Genomic DNA, 12,005 nt, shown 5'->3' with positions numbered 1-12,005 from the left:
TTTCTTTGGCCTTCAAGTAATTTATAAACCTATTATTCATAGTATCTCTGGTCACTCTCCACTGATTTTTTGGGGTTTTTTTTTGTTTTTTTTTTTGTTTGTTTGTTTTGTTTTTTTGAGACGGAGTCTCGCTCTGTCGCCCAAACTGGAGTGCAGTGGCCGGATCTCAGCTCACTGCGAGCTCCGCCTTTCAGGTTCACGCCATTCTCCTGCCTCAGCCTCCCGAGTAGCTGGGACTGTAGGCGCTCGCCACCTCGCCCGGCTAGTTTTTTGTATTTTTTTAGTAGAGACGGGGTTTCACCGTGTTAGCCAGGATGGTCTTGATCTCCTGACCTTGTGATCCGCCCGTCTCGGCCTCCCAAAGTGCTGGGATTACAGGCTTGAGCCACCGCACCCAGCCTTTTGTTGTTTTTTTTAACTTAAAGAGCAAAATTGTGCTGTACTTTCCCTTTCTGGTTCTAATGCGGGATACCACTCTGAAGTTGAATAACAAACAGGCAAGAATTTAGAAAGGGGAATGAGAGAGAGGAAAGTAATCCATTAAAACTGTTACCTGTGTTTCTAACAGTGACTCCCACGGAAAATCTACTGCGGGGATGGAGGGGAGGTTGATTAAAGAATGTCTTGACCGGGTGCAATGGCTCACGCCTGTAATCCCATCACTTTGGGAGGCCGAGGTGGGTGGATCATGAGGTCAGGAGATTGAGACCATCCTGGCTAACACAGTAAAACCCCGTGTCTACTAAAAATACAAAAAAAATTAGCCGGGCGTGGCGGCAGGCGCCTGTAGTCCCATCTACTCGGGAGGCTGAGGCAGGAGAATGGCGTGAACCCGGGAGGCAGAGTTTGCAGTGAGTCGAGATCGCACCACTGCACTCCAGCCTGGGCGACAGAGTGAGACTCCGTCTCAAAAAAAAAACACAAAGAATGTCTTGGTTTCTAGTGACCCATGTGTGGAGATAAGGCTGTTGACTTCGTATTTAACTTACTGAACAAAACTTTTTGTATGTGTTTTAGAATATCTCATTTGAAACCATGTATGATGTCCTGTCAACAAAACCTGTCCTCAACAAGGTATTTTAAATATTGTATGTATATTTGCCTTAAGGGAAAGAATTTGGCCCTGTGTTTTATCTTTCTCTGTTATCTTTGATCAGTTTGAACACAGAAGTTATGTTCACCTTAGAGCTGATTTTTTAAAATGTTTTTGTGTGGCTAAAACTGTATTTTGGAATACAACAAAGAAAATGATCACTGAGGCTAGATAGGTCAGAGTATTGTTTATAGCTTTATTTACATGGCAACTTAATTAAGTCTAGCATTTTACTCTTATCGGTATCTATTAAAAATCTCACACTATATAACTAAGCAAAGTCTGAAGTCCATTTTCAGACAGAGCTCTGTGTCTTGGTGGGTTAGGGTTTCCCTTAAACTTTACTACATCTGTTTATCCTTTCCCTACACTATAGATTTTCTAAAAAAGCAAAAAGTTTCCTAATCATCCCACCACTTGCTCACAGTCGTTCCCTGAACGTTCTGAATATGCCCCCTTAATTATGCCATTTGTTCCTTCTTTTTTTTAGCCCTTTTCCACAGCTCTCCCTAACGTAAACATGCCACCTTTACCCTTGCCGGGAGAAATCTCTCCTGGCCTTTAGCGTCCAGGTCATCCTGGCTCTCGCAAGAAGCCTGCCTTCAGTTCATGGGCCCTGCCATACTTGGCGTTTTGCCTACAGCATCTTTGAGCAAGTCACCATCTCGTGACCGTAGTTTGTGTGAACCATGAGTTTGGGTGTGTGCCTTGTAATCTGGGTGCCTGCGGTTTCCCCCACTGTATTGGAACCAAGGATAGGGATAGCCAGAGCTCCACGGTTTTTACTCCATAGGACACCGGAGGCCTCCCAGGACTGCCAGCTGTGCGTCGAGGAGGGTTGAGGCATTGGGGGTGAAGCAATGTGCTGTCAGGAGTAAGCTCCTGTAAGGAGCTGGAGATCATTTCCTGAGCCTTTTTATATTCATTAACTGAAACAGTGATCCTGTTGAAGTTGGTTGCTTTAATTATTTGATAAGACTCTATAATGATTAGCTAATTTTACATTATACTATATGAATATAAATATATACATTGTATAACATGCGTTGCATATATTAACATTATATTATTTAATATTAAATAACTTCCTAAAGCAAATTCTGCAAGTATAGAAATGCTAATATGTATCAGAACATCTCTGAATTAAAAACGTCCTTAAAGTAAAAATAACTTTTCTTTCAGCTGACCGTGTTCACAACCTTGATAGATGTTACCAAAGATCAATTTGAAACTTACATACGGGACTGCCCTGACCCTTGCATAGGTTGGTGAGCACACGTCTGGTCTGCAGAACGCGGCCTCTGAAACATGAAGACACCACCTCCATGTGACCGAATACTGCAGCTGTCTGACCCTCCGAAGACTAAGACTCGGGGCAGGTTCTCTTTGAGTCACAAGCTTGTCTTCCTGCAGCTGTTGACAATTGACAGACTTTTTTTTTTTTTGCCCTATCAGTTGATTTTTTATCTTATTTACAGTAAGATTTTTATCTTATTTACAGTAAGATTTTTATCTTATTTACAGATAACTTATTTAGGGGAAGTAAAACAATCATCTAGAATTCATTGAGTTTTGTTTCACTTTGACATTTGGGGATCTGGCGGGCAGTCGAACCATGGTGAGCTCCACCTCCGTGGAATAAATGGAGATTCAGCGTGGGTATTGAATCCAGCACATCTGTGTGAGTAACAGAACAGTAAACACTCCACATTCTTCAGTTTTTCACTTTCACCTACATATTTGTATGTTTTTCTGTATAACAGCCTTTTCCTTCCGGTTCTAACTACTGTTAAAATTAATATACCATTACCTTTGCTGTTAGTGACAGCAGTATAATTTTATTACATATGATTAGAGGGATGAGACAGACATTCACCTGTATGTTACTTTTAATGGGCAAAAAATGGGCCTTTGACTCTAAATAGCACTTTTAGGGGTTCAAGAAGTAATCAGTGTGCAAGGCAGTCTTTTATACAATAATTGAAGTGTTCCCTTTTTCATAATTCCTCTACCTCCCAGTAACCCTAAGGAAGTTGCTAACTTAAAAAACCGCATCCCAGTTTCTGTGAATTTAGTAAATAAACAAAGACGTGGAAAATAGGAAGTGAACCCATTATTTTAAATTCTCATAAGTAGCATTCATGTAATAAACAGGTTTTTAGTTTGTTCTTCAGATTGACATGTCGTTTGAAAGAAATGTTAGTAGTTACTAAAATTATGTTACTCTGTTTTTCAGAAATCAAACTATTTATGAAAAGTACTAATAGAACTTGTTAACCTTTCTAACCTTCACGATTAACTGTGAAATGTATGCCATTTGTGCAAGACCATATGTCCATTTCATTTTGTATAATCACAGTTGTGTTCCTGACACTCAATAAACAGTCATTGGAAAGGGTGCCAGTCAGCAGTCATGCACGCTGATTGGGTGTGTACATCTGTGTTGGTTTGAAGGTGGGGGGTTATTATCGAGAAATACAAGCTGAACATCGTATCTGAATTAAATAACAAGGGTTATGTAAGTGGGTTATTAAATATGACTAAACGGTCACAATCTTACTCTTACATGACTAATACCACCTCTTAACCAGATACTCTCAACCCAATTTGCAGGCCTTTAAAGGCAGTTTTCCCCCAGATAGGACGTGCTTCCACAAAACTTTAGTGATTCCAAGATTACTTTAGTAAAGCGAGAGGAATTATAAGAGGATTTACATTAAAATAGGATTCGATTAATGAAAAAAAAGTTTACTCAGATTTTCTACCTCTTATACAAATGAAGTCAGGTAAACTTGTTGTGTTTTTTTATTAATGTAGTCATCTTTGATATGCCTGATAATAAAGAGGTGAGATGCTAATTTCAGACCAATTTCTCAGGAGTAAATTACAGTTTACAAGAAATAACAGGTGTTGAGATTTTAAGAAGTAATTGTTTAGTGGTAAAGCAGTTTTAAAATAGGATGTACAGGATAAACCTAGTTATATAACACTTTATACATGTACTTATGCATAACTGGATACAGATCTAGAATATCAAAAGATGACTGGGAGGATATTATCCAAAATGCCGACCGTAGTTCCCATTGGATAATGGTAAGTGCTATTTTAATTTTAATTTGGAGAGGACAAAACTTAGTAGCCATTGGACATTAATGAGACTATTTTTAGAAATACTATTTTTAAAAAAAGGTCCAGGTTGAATCCAAACCATGTGCTATATCTCATTTCCCTGCCTGGTTTTTGGGAGTTTTGATTTTGAATGGAAAGCTAAATCCTACCTGTATTCCTTCACACATGGAGCTCCTCAGTCACTCATCTTAATTAGAGCTCCTACTTACCCATTTATTTACCTGGCCTTGTGATTGATAACATGCTTGACCTAGATTACCTCCTCAGCAAACCCTGGTATCACTTGTAATCACACTTGCCAACCATGGAAGAAAGGGTAACTTGATGAAAGTTGCATTAATAGAAGGGCTTAGAGCCAGGCTTTCAGCCAGGTCTGTCCAACTCCTGTGCTCTTATCATGACACCTGAATTCTTTTTTTTTTTTTTTTTTTGAGATGGAGTTTCACTCTGTCGCCCAGGCTGGGGTGCAGTGGCCGGATCTCAGCTCACTGCAAGCTCTACCTCCCGGGTTCACGCCATTCTCCTGCCTCAGCTTCCCGAGTAGCTGGGACTACAGGCGCCTGCCACCTCGCCCGACTAGATTTTTGTATTTTTTAGTAGAGACGAGGTTTCACCATGTTAGCCAGGATGGTCTCGATCTCCTGACCTCGTGATCCGCCCGTCTCGGCCTCCCAAAGTGCTGGGATTACAGGCTTGAGCCACCACACCCGGCCCCGAATTCTTTTTTTTTTTTTTTTTTGAGACAGAGTCTCTCTCTGTTGCCCAGGCTGGAGTGCAGTGGCGTAATCTTGGCTCACTGCAAGCTCCACCTCCCGGGTTCACGCAATTCTCCTGCCTCAGCCTCCCGCCACCACGCCCGGGAGGGACTACAGGCGCCCGCCACCACGCCCGGCTAATTTTTTTTTGTATTTTTAGTAGAGACAGGGTTTCACCATGTTCACCAGGACGGTCTCAACCTCCTGACCTCTTCATCCGCCTGCCTCGGCCTCCCAAAGTGCTGGGGTTACAGGCGTGAGCGCCCCCGGCCCCGAATTCTTAACTTTGCAAGTAGGATTGAGAAACAGCTCTGTCCTGTGAGACCCACACTTCTCCTGCCGTGGACGAGGCCACCGTGCTGAGCCTGGACACCACTGTGTCACTGCCTTCTACTTGTTCTGTGTCAATTATTAATGTTCCGGTAGGGATCAGAAACCCTTTGGTGTCAGGAGCTGACGGGTCACTTGTTTCTCTGACTACCCTGAGTCTGAATCATGCTCAGCTTGTGGGGAATGCGTTCAGAGCACCTCAGTCTTTCTGTGGCTGTGACCCAGGAGTACATGAAAAATATGAAACGTTCTGAAATTTTTTAAAAAGTCACCGTAAAAGCTCACACAGTCATTATTGAAGTTAGTCTAACAAAGTGAAGGATAGTTTTTGTTTATTGGTGACAATTTACAAAATAGTTGCCAGCTCAGCATCACAAATGACAGATGTGGCCAGCAGGCTCCAGACCACACCGAGCTGCATGCTGGCCCCATCTACAAGCCTGGGGAAGTGTGGCTGGGCTCCTCAGCCTTCACAACTTGTGGAGGTTGGTCAGCTCACATGAAAATCAGTCCTCTTTCCCTGGTACTCCCTCCCTCTTATGTTGATAAAGTGGGTTTCCCAGCCGGGTGGCACGGGGGATACTAGACTGGTATGTGTTGGGCAATTCTCTGGCGGTTCTTGACATCTTCAAGGATGCTTGTCTAGGCAGAGGACAGATCAGTTTCCTGACTACGGTAATAAAGATCATCGTCTACCTGTAGGGCAAAGGTTGGATGAGTTGCTTGGACAAGAAGCCCGTCTTGTAACTTGAGGGGTCTCCTGAGCTTGGGGTTCCTAAGCTAGGATACAGATGATGTATCATAAATTGGGTTGTCACACATCACCTCCTTGGGGGACTTGGGGTTGGGGAGCAAATGGAATTCCCAGAGTAATACAGTCCTTTGCCTTTGACCCAGGAGTCTGCCAGCATCCAGGAAGCTGTGGCAGGCTAGGTCATTAACTTGCAAGCAGGGTAAGATCTCAGGCGTTTCAGTGTCTCAGCCGTCGGGGCAGCTGGGCAGGATCTAGGCATGCCAGCCCCCGGGCTGCCTCCAACAGCGCCGGCTTCCTCTGGGGCTCCTGGAAGGGCAGGCTTGGACAGTGATATGGTTTGGCCCTGTGTCTCACCCAAATCTCATCTCGAGTTGTCAGGGGAGGGACCAGGTGGAGTTGATTGGAGCATGGGGGTGGTTTCCCCCATGCTGTTCTCGTGATAGCGAGTGAGCGAGCTCTCCCGAGAGCTGATGGTTTTAAACTGTGGCACTTCCTCGTTCTCCGACTTGCTTCTCTCCTGCTGCCTTGTGAAGGTGTTGTCTCCGAATTTCCCCCGTGCCTTCTGCCACGATTGTCAGTTTCCTGAGGCCTCCCCAGCCATGCGGAACTGTGAGTCAATAACTCTTTCCTTTATAACTTAGCAGTGTAAAAACGGACTACTCCAGACAGAGTGGGATAGACTGCACCCCTCTGTGGTCTCACAGGCTGGGAAAGGAGGTGTGGGGCATGCACAGTATGGAGAAAGTTAGTAAAAATCACTGGGCCTGTGGACCAGAAGAGACCTGGGCCAACTGGGTTTTGCCTCTGTCAAATATAAAATCCACATAAAGATACCTAACCATTCAGCCCTCATTGGGGGCCCTCCCGATTACTTTTCACCAAGACACAAACTTGGCGTGGTCGTCCCAGTCCTCAGTGGTAGCAATAACACCTGGAACTTGTTGCTCCCATTGCAAGGTTGAGCAATAGCACCTGACCTGCAGATCTCACAGACAAGCAGCCTGTGGCGCAGCTGGAGTTTTATGTTCCAGGTGCGCGGAGCCCAGCACACAGCCTCGCTGTAGAGGTTGGAGGGAGGTGCAGAGGCAGCGTGGGCTCCTAGGGGATTCAGCTCCAGGCAGTAGCCCAAACATTTACTTCACATGTATCTGATTCATGTGTCCGTTTGTAGCCGACAGGCCAATCTGGAGGCATCTCAGCTGGCTGCCTATGACTGTTGTAACATTTCAAATGCTTTCTGCACAATAGGACATTGTTATTTTAAAATACTTGATTGGAATTTTTCTTTTCTCCTTTTTTTTATTTTTCTTTTTTTTTGTTTTGAGACAGAGTCATGCTCTGTTGCCCACGCTGGAGCACAGTGGTGCCATCTTGGCTAACTGCAGCCGCCACCTCCCAGGTTCAAGCAGTTCTGCTTCATCCTCCAGAGTAGCTGCGATTACAGGCACCCACCACCACGGCCAGCTAAATTTTGTACTTTTAGTAGAGACGGAGTTTCACTGTGTTGGCCAGGCTGATCTTGAACTCCTGACCTCAAGTGAGGTGTTCGCCTCAGCCTCCCAAAGTACTGAGGTTACAGGCATGAGCCACCACACCTGGCTGATATGGAAATTTTGATTGAATTCAGAACTCTTCACAAGGTAATTTAGTACATGTATCAGTGAAAGTTAAAAAAAAACAATTAGTTTTTAAATGTAATTCCAATTTCTGTAAATCCTTGAATGCTTGTACAACACTGTTTTAAATTTATTAATTAGGAATAAAGATTGATCCTTAATGATTTTTCTAAAATTTGAGGAGATCATAAAGTCTTGGCCAAGAATTGTGTATAGCAATTTCAAACGGAAAACAGGTTACAAAAACATGTTAAGAAAATAGCCGGGCTCTGTTACTCACGCCTGTAATCCTAGCACTTTGGGAGGCAGAGGTGGGTGGATTGCCTGAGTTCAAGAGTTCAAGACAAGCTTGGGTAACATGGGGAAACCCTGTCTCTACATAAAATACAAAAGATCAGCTGGGCAAGGTGCCGGGCGTCTGTAATCCCAGCTACTCAGGAGGCTGAGGCATGAGAACTGCTTGAACCCAGGAGGCAGAGGTTGCAGTGAGCCAAGATCATGCCACTCCACTCCAGCCTGGGCAACAAAGTGAAACTCTGTCTCAAAAAAAAAAAAAAAAAAAAAAAAAGATATAGTTTTGCATTTTTGACGTGTAATATCTCCCCTAATACCTTCTGTTCATGACTTATGTAATGAATTTTTCGCCAAGTCCCTTATCCCCTGTCGTTTACAAACACTATCCTTTTCGGTATGTACTGCAACACGCAAACAGGCCAAAAGATAACAAATCTCTCATTGTTTCCATTGCTTCATCATCAGCTGGGTGACCAGCGACACATGACTTAACTCCTTGCATCCCCATATCTGCCTTTGTAAAATGAGGGTTTAAATCCAGTTTTCTCTAAGGATTCCACTAGCTTGATAAATCTCGATTCAAATTGTGTTTCAGTTTGGCAGGGAATCCAGTAGCAGCCAACACCCAGATGTGGTTGGACTTGTCAGAACCGTTGTAGTCTTTGTTAGTCATACACATGCATGGGTGAAATCCAATCAAAACTTTCATATCAAGTATTTCAAAACGATGCTCTACTTGGCAGAAAAGCACAGAGTTTGGGCAGTCATGGGCAAGTAGCCAAGATGCCTCCAAACTGGCCTGTGAGCTGCAAATGACATTTTATACATGTATAACATATACAAAATATGTATATTTTATATACATATATACAATTTATATCTACACATAAACGTATAATTTGTACACACACAGATTTACAGTAAATATGTTATAATGGGAAACCATAGTACCTAGTTCAATGCCAACCCTCATTGAATGTCAGAAAAACAGTAAGGCTGGGCATGGTGGCTCACACCTGTAATCCCAGCACTTTGGGAGGCCAAGGCAGGAACATTACATGAGGCCAGAAGTTTGAGACCAGCCTGGACAACATTGTGAGACTTCATGTCTACTCAAAATCAAAAAATAATTAGCTGGGCATTGCAGCGTGCACCTGTATCCCAGCTACTCGGGGGGGCTGAGGCGGGAGGAGCACTTGAGCCTGGGAGATGGAGGCTGCAGTGAGCTATGATTGTACCACTGCACTCCAGCCTGGGTGACACAGCAAGACTCTGTCTCAATTAAAAAAAAAAAAAATTACATTATGCTCTATGATAGTTGAGTGGCCTACACAAATTCAGCTCTTCCCATGTTGTGGATACGAAATAATGAGGCGGGGTTGACAGCATTATTTCACAATATTATGATAAGAGGAGTTTTAAGAAGTCAACTGCAAGGCCATGCATGTCCAATGCTGTGTGTGGGTGAGTGAAATCTTATGCCAAGGAGCTATAACCAAGGGGAGATTACTTGATGCATACACCAGTTCTTGCTTTTCACCTGCTCGGTACAATGGGCCATACATGTTACCAAATGGAATAAGACTTTTCATCTTAGTTACTGAGAAAAAGTATTCCTTGGTAAAGCAAACAGCCTGTGATTGGCTGTGTTATTAGAGAATTAAGTTTACTGTCTTAGTATAGAAAATCAAGTTTCAGTAGTTGAGTTTCATTACATTTTTGTTTCTGATTGTTATAGTTGCTCGGTGGGAATAATGTGTAAAGTTTTCACTTGTTTGCCTTCAAGGGTACTGACTTCATTTTATATATACACACACACACACTCTCTCATGTATGTGTGTGTATATGTCTCTCAGACACGTACGCAGTAGTTTTTAAGTGACTACATTCATTGCCAATGAGCAATGGTGTATATAAGGGAAGATGAACTCGAGACTTGTTCTGGTGTTGTCTCTGCCACTCAGTTTTCCTGTATTTAAAATGTGAAGAAACTAAGGCACTATGAAAGATCTTTGATACTTGAAAAATTTTTAGGGCTGTCAAAGACAAGGGACTGTGAAAAGTTGACAGCCGTTTGTTGTTTGGCTGGGTTTTTTAACCAAAAGAATATAGAAATCTATAACAATCATATTAATAGGTATTGAACAATACTACTGTTTTATAGAGCAGATAAATTAATATTTTTCAAATGATTCTCCATGTGGAGAATCTGCCATGGCCAAAATAATCTAATAATATTAAAAATATTTCCCTATCATCTCCTTAAGTTCTCAATATGCTAAAAGCTAATATGATGGATTTTTTAAAAATCTTAAGTGGTTGTTTAGGAAAAGATATTATAGTTCTTATTTTTTTAAATCATATAATTGATAGACTATTCTTCTGGACCCAAGATTTCAAGGGCTGAGTACAGGTGCTTAGTTAACTTGCATTTCTTTTTTCAACTTAGTTACGTAAGAACAGTGACAAATCTAGCATTAAAAATAAGAGTGACCAAGCATTGTGGCTTACGCCTGTAATTCTAACTTTGGGAGGCCAAGGCAGGTGGATCGCCTGAGCTCAGGAGTTCAAGACCAGCCCGGGCAACACGATGAAACTCCATCTCTACTAAAATACAAATATTCGCTTGGCATGCTGGAGGGTGCCTGTAGTCCCAGTTACTGGGGAGGCTAAGCCAAGAGTATTGCTTCAACCTGGGAGGCAGAGGTTGCAGTGAGCCGAGATTGTGCCACAGAACTCCAGCCTGGGTGACAGAGCGAGACTCTGTCTCAAAAAAATAAAGTACACAAGAGCCATTAAAAGAAATTCCAGTGGTTTATTAGAATCAGGACCAAAGCAATTGTTATTTGCTGTATCGTTCTGTACAAAATACTTTAAAATAAAAGTTAAAAATAACCATTTGTAGACGTGCCAACATAGTGATAATACAAGTGTAAGATTTTTTTTAGTCTAAAGATGGCGGCCTCAGCAGCGAGGGGTGCTGTGGCGCTGCGTAGAAATATCGATCGGTCGGTTGCTTTTGTGAGAAAAATTCCTTGGACTGTGGCGTCGAGTCAGCTGAAAGAATACTTTGCACAGTTTGGCCATGTAAAAAGGTGTATTGTACCTTTTGACAAGGAGACTGGCTTTCACAGAGGTTTGGGCTGGGTTCAGTTTTCGTCAGAAGAAGAGCTTCAGAATGTACTACAACAGGAATATCATATTATAGATGTAGTAAAGGTCCAGGTTCAAGCTAAAAGGCCAAAAGTTATGCAAACATCTGATGATGAAGAGAAAGATTTTTGAGACCGCAGCCTATTAATAAAGTTAACATAACTGAGAAAAAAAAAAGTGTAAGATTAAAAAAAAATTTTTATTTTATTTTTCCATAAATTATTGGGGTACACGTAGTATTTGGTTACATGAGTACGTTTTTAGTGGTGAATTGTGAGATTCTGGTGCACCCATCACCTGAGCAGTGTACACTGCACCCTATTGGTTGTCTTTTCTCTGTCACCACCTCCCACTCTTCCCCACAAGTTCCCACATTCCTGAGTTACTTCACTTAGAATAATAGTCTCCAGTCTCATCCAGGTCACTGCAAATGCTGTTAATTCATTCATTTTTATGGCTGAGTAGTATTCCATCATATATATATACACACATACATATACATACAAACACACACACACACACACCACAGTTTATCCGCTGGTTGATTGATGGGCATTTGGATTGGTTCCACGATTTTGCAATTGTGAATTATGTGGCTATAAACATGCGTGTGCCAAGTATCTATTTCGAATATGACTTCTTTTCCTCTGAGTAGATACCCAGTAGTGGGATTGCTGGATCAAATGGTAGTTCTACTTTTAGCTCTTTAAGGAATCTCCACACTGTTTTCCATAGTGGCCGTACTAGTTTACATTCCCAGCAGTAGTGCAGAAGTGTTTGCTGATCACCGCATCTGTGCCAATATCTACTGTTTCTGATTCTTTGATTATGGCCATTCTTGCAGGAGTAAGGTGGTATTGCCCTGTGGTTTTGATTTGCAT

The 12,005-nt window shown here is 42.3% G+C and overlaps 2 protein-coding genes across 2 annotated transcripts in view; both read left to right on the top strand.

Moving 5' to 3' along the window:
- The window catches only part of ASAH1 (N-acylsphingosine amidohydrolase 1), a 29,037-nt gene extending 25,530 nt beyond the window's left edge, over positions 1–3,507 (top strand). The window contains exons 13-14 of the mRNA XM_033226750.1: positions 1,018–1,074; positions 2,276–3,507. Coding sequence (XP_033082641.1) covers positions 1,018–1,074; positions 2,276–2,365 — 147 coding nt within the window. The 3' untranslated portion in view covers positions 2,366–3,507. The remainder of the gene's footprint in view (positions 1–1,017; positions 1,075–2,275) is intronic.
- Positions 3,508–10,893: 7,386 nt separating this feature from the next.
- Positions 10,894–11,301, top strand: LOC117092717 (SRA stem-loop-interacting RNA-binding protein, mitochondrial-like). The gene has a single exon (XM_033226740.1). The coding sequence runs from the start codon at positions 10,927–10,929 to the stop codon at positions 11,254–11,256; it is 330 nt and encodes a 109-aa protein (XP_033082631.1). The 5' UTR covers positions 10,894–10,926; the 3' UTR covers positions 11,257–11,301.
- The last annotated feature ends 704 nt before the right edge of the window (positions 11,302–12,005 follow it).

The sequence above is a fragment of the Trachypithecus francoisi genome, unplaced genomic scaffold (genome assembly GCF_009764315.1).
Source record: "Trachypithecus francoisi isolate TF-2019V2 unplaced genomic scaffold, Tfra_2.0 Contig01440, whole genome shotgun sequence".
NCBI lineage: Eukaryota > Metazoa > Chordata > Mammalia > Primates > Cercopithecidae > Trachypithecus > Trachypithecus francoisi.
Note: the sequence above shows the minus strand (reverse complement) of the source record. Positions and strands in the feature narration are given on the sequence as shown.

What these genes read in the sequence shown, in the direction of transcription:
- LOC117092717 (XM_033226740.1), top strand. Translation starts at nt 10,927, where the DNA reads ATGGCGGCCTCAGCAGCGAGGGGTGCTGTGGCGCTGCGTAGAAATATC.